At 27.4% G+C, this 5,982-nt stretch overlaps 1 protein-coding gene across 1 annotated transcript; it reads left to right on the top strand.

Annotated features, from left to right (window-relative positions):
* Positions 1 to 57: 57 nt before the first annotated feature.
* Positions 58 to 1,301, top strand: LOC111616799 (heterogeneous nuclear ribonucleoprotein A2 homolog 1-like; the record flags this gene model as incomplete). The annotated part of the gene is made up of 2 exons (XM_023358162.1): positions 58 to 305; positions 1,143 to 1,301. Coding segments are annotated over 2 exons (385 nt in total), but the record flags the coding sequence as incomplete, so codon positions are not given.
* Between the last annotated feature and the right edge of the window lie 4,681 nt (positions 1,302 to 5,982).

The raw sequence follows: 5,982 nt of genomic DNA, 5'->3' as shown, positions 1-5,982 counted from the left end.
ATAATGCTCCTCATTTTATTTAAATATTACTTTATAAATATATTGAAATATATTTGAAGGGGGGAAAAAAGGAATTAATAATACAATTTTTCAGGAAGCTGGAAAACCAGAAGCTCAGGCAACTGTTAAGAAAGTTTTTGTTGGAGGATTAAAGGAAGAAATAGAGGAAGAAGATTTAAAAGAATATTTTAGTCAATTTGGAAATCTTCTTAGTGCCACTATTGTTACTGAAAAAGAAACAGGAAAAAAACGAGGTTTTGCTTTTCTTGAATTTGATGACTATGATCCAGTTGATAAAATTGTATGTAAGTATATTCTGTATTTATATTTTTATGAACACAAAGTTTATAAAAAGTTTAAAAATTACACACAGTGGAACCTGGTTATTGTAATCATTGGCAGTTTGTTGATTTGTGGAATATAGTTTTACCTTCCCATTGTTTACTGCCATATGTATATCAAGGAAATGAAATTTCTTTTCTTTATTAAAACAAGTGCATTTCTTGGATATACATATGGCAGTCAAAAATGGGAAGGTAAAAACAACTATACTGTATTCCAAAAACTAATATACTGTCCACTTTTTTATTCCTATTGTAATTATCAGAATTTTCATGTTGTCTAATGTTATCAGAATTAACTTAATTAAATTAACTTGGTCCAAAATATATAAGTGAATTTGTTTATTATAATCAGTGTTTAGGTTAGTGTTATCTTAGAGTAAATAGGTGGGTTATGCAAAAATTTTACTTTCATTTTAGAAATTTTATGCAGGCTATGTACCAGTATGGGTTATCCATTCAAAATTGCAATAATCTCAATTCAATTGTAATCTTCAACAGAAAATGTAAATTGCAATATTTTTAACAAAGGTTTTTGTCTTAGAATGTAGTGAAAATGAGATACATGATTTAACATTAAACAAAACTGTTAAAATCTAATGTTAAAATGCATTAAAATCAATGAAATCAAAGTAAGTTCTTTATTTGAAATCATATTGCAATAATTATATTTTTATTTATGAATTCAAATAATTTAAAATATTGGAAATGCAAAAAATAAAACAATGTTAGAATAAAATCCTCAAAACTTTTAGGAAAAAATGTGAACTTTATAGTTAATTCATAATTTTTAAATTACAGTAAAACGCCACCATGTAGTGAAATCCAAAAGACTTGAAGTAAAAAAAGCTTTATCAAAGCAGGAAATGGAAGATCTTAAAAGGAATAAAGAGATGAAATCTGGTAACAGAGGATCTTCTTCTGGAAGAGGTAACTAAATTTACATAGGCTAAATATAAGATTAAATTAAATAAGATCATTTATACACTAAAGATTTAAAAAATCTGGAAATTTTAAATTTATTACTAAGAAGAAGAAACAAACAAGCAAGTACAATGGAACTTCTATATAATGGAATTTTCAGTTTAAAAAAATAATTGTATTTTGGACAAAATGTTTTTTTATTTTTTTTTATTTAGACTTGAAATATACAGTCCATTTAAAAATTATAAACACACTCAACTTTTCAATAACAAAAACATTAACAATAGTAATGTATGTATTATATTAGTATGTTGTTTACAACATTAATTTAAACATTTTCTGAAATTTTTAGAACTGTCTGGCATTACAAAAAATTTATCACAGATTTTCAATTTGTAACGGTTTCAAAAGTATAAACACAGATGCATAAAAAATGATTTGTGAAGTCTCAACATTCTGTAGGTCTATCATTTGATTTAATTAATTCAAATACTCTATTAGGCATACAATTTACTAGTTTTTGAAATTGTTATTGTTTAAGATTTTCCCAACAATCTGTGATAGCTAATTTCAGTTCATTTATAATGTTATATTGTCTGTTTTGGCCATAAACGAGATGACTTATAATACCCCAAATATTCTCTATCAAATTCATATCAGGGCTTTGTGATGGCCAATCAATTACATTTTTTTCCCCCCAGCAAACCAATTTTTAGTTGACTTTAATGCATGAATGGCAGCATTATCCTGTTGGAATTACCAGTTTTCTTGCCCAATAAGTGATCTAAAAATTATTAAATTTTGATACAACAGTTCTTGATACTTTTCTGAATTCATTCTTCTATAAATATAATGTCTGTTTTACACCCCTCCCATCAAAATCCACACCATCACGGAGACCTCGTCTTGCAGTCTGCTCATTCTGACTTCTTTGTTCTTCAAATCATGCCAGTAATGACTATAACCATCAGGTGATCCAAATTCCATTTTTTTTTTTCATCTGAAAAGACTATTTGTTTTCATTCCTCTTTCCATGTCATTTTGTCTTTGGCCCATTTTAATCTAGCTGTTTTGTGCAATTGTGTTAATTTCAGTTTGACAGCAACTTTTATAAATTTGGCATTTTTATGATTATGCATACTTTTCCATACAATTGCTGGTGAAACTGCAGTGGCAATCTTGATGCTTATTCTCTGACAGACAACTTGTTGACCATCAGTAGTCAAAAAAACCTTTTTCATTTCTAGGTGTAAGACCTTCCACATCACTTATTTCTGTCATAATTTTCACCCTGAGTTAACACATTTCTCACAGCACATGTAAATCAATTTATGGCTACCAAAATTTGTCTTAGAGATTGTCCTGTTTCCTTTAGTTGGTAAATTTAACGTATTTTCCACTCTGTTAGTGTTTTTCCATGAGGAATTGTTTTAAATTAAAAAAAAAAACTGTTTAAAATTGGCACCACATTTGTCATAATGAATGATACTATCCTCTGGTGACAACTAATTAAACCAATAATTAATAAAAAAAATCATTATACTAATTTTATGCACCCATGTTTATACTTTTGAAACAGTCAAAAATTGAAAATCTGTGATAATTCTTTTTGTAATTGTCAGATAGCTGTAAAAATTTCAAAAAACGTTTAAATTGATATTGTAAACAATATACTAATATAATAAAACACATTACTGTTTTTGTTATTGAAAAAGGTGGGCGTGTTTGTTTGTAATTTTGAAGTGAACTGTATTATTATAGACATTACATTAATAATTTAAAGCATTTAAAAGCTATATATTTTAATTATAATTAAATTTATTACAAAAAATTGGTAGTCAAATTCTGGTTTGAACTTGTATTAATCATAATTCTTTACAGAAATCTAGTAATAGCTTCAAGAGTATATAAGCAATTATCCAATATAGACAGTTGTTACTAGTGCTAGATGTTGGGTACCTGTTATATACTCAAATAATCAGATATGTGGAGTCTGACAGATAACAGTTACATTGCTATTATTTGGGAAATTAAATATTTTGATATTCAAGTATCTGCTCATGTCTGAATATTGATAGCAGGAATCAATAAATACACTGGACTTTGGTTTATAAAAATTGCTATTCTGAGAGAAATATAAATTGTATAAAATTAAATCTGTTGTCAAACTAACATTTCCATGTTGTCATGTTATATTACATAAAAGATAATGCTACCTTTATATGAATAGAAAGAAATAAGTTTAAATATAATCACATACTATGTCGTTATCTGAAGAAATTTTTTTTATAACATACAAGGGATCTTTGCCCTCTGGCCTCTGAGTGGCTCAATCTGCTTATTTTGCTTACTCTACAGGCTTCACTCACTTATTCCCAATAAAGATTACTCATAAAAATTTCAATAATAATTTTAATGAAAAGAATCTGTTTTTATAAAATTTCTTTTTAAACAACATTTTTAATTTCACTTTCACTTTGAATCCTGATACCAGCCTTCAACATACATCTTGAGTGAATCATGTCTATGTCTAAATAATGGCCTATATATATATTCCAACATGATCAAAACTTGGTAGCAGTAGTAAAAACAAAAGTTACTACTATTGATGTCGACTGTCTCTGTTGTTGTTGTTGTTGTTGTTGTTGTAATAATTTTTTTTTTTTTCAATATACTGTGGATGTTTTCACTGGTCATTTTGATGTCAAAGGTGACATCAACATGACCAGTGACCTACCTCTTGTTCTCATCCAAACTATGATTTTGTTTTTCCTTTAATTTTAAGCAAAGGCATTAATAAAATTTGATCCTCACTCTGAGTAAGGATTCTGTAACATAAACTAAGCTCATTTCCATACAGTTGCTGGTGAAACTGCAGTGGCAATGTTGATGCTTATTCTCTGACAGACAACTTGTTGATCATCAGTAGCCCAAAAAAAGTCCATTTCAAAATGCAATTCCACATACAAATTAATTGGAAAAACACAGCTTTATTTAAGTCACATAAAAAACAATTAACTTTCCTTTCAGATTTTTTTGATAAAATTTGAAACAGTACAGCTTTCAGATTCCAGAACAAATTTTTTAAATGGTTGAACATTGTAGCTTGTTTCTTCCTGAGTGTCCCACAGAAAAAAAATTCCAATTCTGTGGTTAGCTTTGCATGCTTGCTTCAAGGGCTTCACCTGCTTGTTCAAAAATTTTGTTACAATTTATTGATTCCTGATGCTTCTGTTTCTATTTTTTCCTGACTACTTTGACTGGCCCATCTCCTCACTTGCTTTGCTCATTTACCCCACAAGCTTCACTCATTAGTTCTCAATATAGACTACTCAACAAAAATTTCTTGATTTATCTGTTCCCAGTGCCACTGCCATGTTTTTTATTGAAATAATGTGTCATTTCATTTAAATGATTATAATTATTAAGTACAGTAGAATATTTGATTAGGTGAGGTAATGCAGACTGATGCTACACATCTCAGATAATTGAAAACTCAGATCAAATAGATGACCACAACCCTTTCAGATTAAAACTTACAACTATAAAAGATGATATCATTATTAGGTGACAATATGGAATTTACAGAAATTTTTTAACTATGGAATAGATTGACTTTTGGGAACAAATTGTATCTGAACTTAAAAATGTAGTCTTTACACAAGAAAGTAATGCCCTATTTCATTAAAAAATTCTGTAATTACTTTTATTTTCATATCTACATATATTAATAATTTGCTTAGTTATGACTGTGTTTTATTAATTATATTAATTTTAGTAATTTTAATCTAAATTTGTTCAAAATCACATGACTTTTATATCCATATCAATTTTCTAGAACTTTTTTTGAATTTGTAACTTGAGGATGGCTACTAAAAGTAGCTGAAAATGCTTGTTTAATTAAAAATTTTTACCAGCTATTAAAGGTTTAATTAGTAGTTAAGATAAGGTCTTCAATAAATATTTTCTTTATTTCTTACCTAAAAATAAAAACATTTAAGAAGTTTTAACACAGTCAAGGTACAAATGAATTAATACTGGCTTAAAAAGTGCATGCACATTCATATTTGTTTATAGTTTATAGATCCAGTTTTTAGACTTATTTTGAATTTTTCAGTCACAACAAATCAAATGAACTTATCTATAATATTCTTAAACATTTTGTTAAACCAGAACTTATAGAATGCAATGAAAAAATTTTGAAAGTATTGAAAGTAATTGTACTGATTAATGTGGAGAATATTTATCTTGGAAAAAAATGAAAATTTGTACAACTATACAAAAAATACATTTCGTGCTGCCTGAAAATGATTTAAAAAATCTCGATTATCAAATGAGAGACAATGTTTAATTACAATAAGTGGCTTTTTGCAAGATAGCTTGCCTTTAGATTGTCAATTTTTAAAAGATTTAGAATAATTGCATTCTGTAATGAGCATCCAAAATCAAATGAGAATGCTATTAAATGATTTTGTTTTGCCATGAAACCATTAAAATTGGAAGACAATATCATTGATATAATTTATTTCTGAATGGAGAAATTATAAGACAGATAATATTGAAAAAAAAATTGGAATGTGAATTTCAAACATAATTAAAAATACAGTAGAGCATCGATTATCCAACTCAATTGGAGACTCAGGTTGAGCGGATAACTGAAAAGAATGAAAAAAAATACATTATTACTATAGTATATTAGTATATTCCATGTAATTAG

Source organism: Centruroides sculpturatus, unplaced genomic scaffold (genome assembly GCF_000671375.1).
Source record: "Centruroides sculpturatus isolate CEXI.00-Female unplaced genomic scaffold, Cexi_2.0 scaffold4039, whole genome shotgun sequence".
NCBI lineage: Eukaryota > Metazoa > Arthropoda > Arachnida > Scorpiones > Buthidae > Centruroides > Centruroides sculpturatus.
The sequence above is the reverse complement of the archived record's forward strand: the minus strand, read 5'-3'. Positions and strand labels throughout refer to the sequence as shown.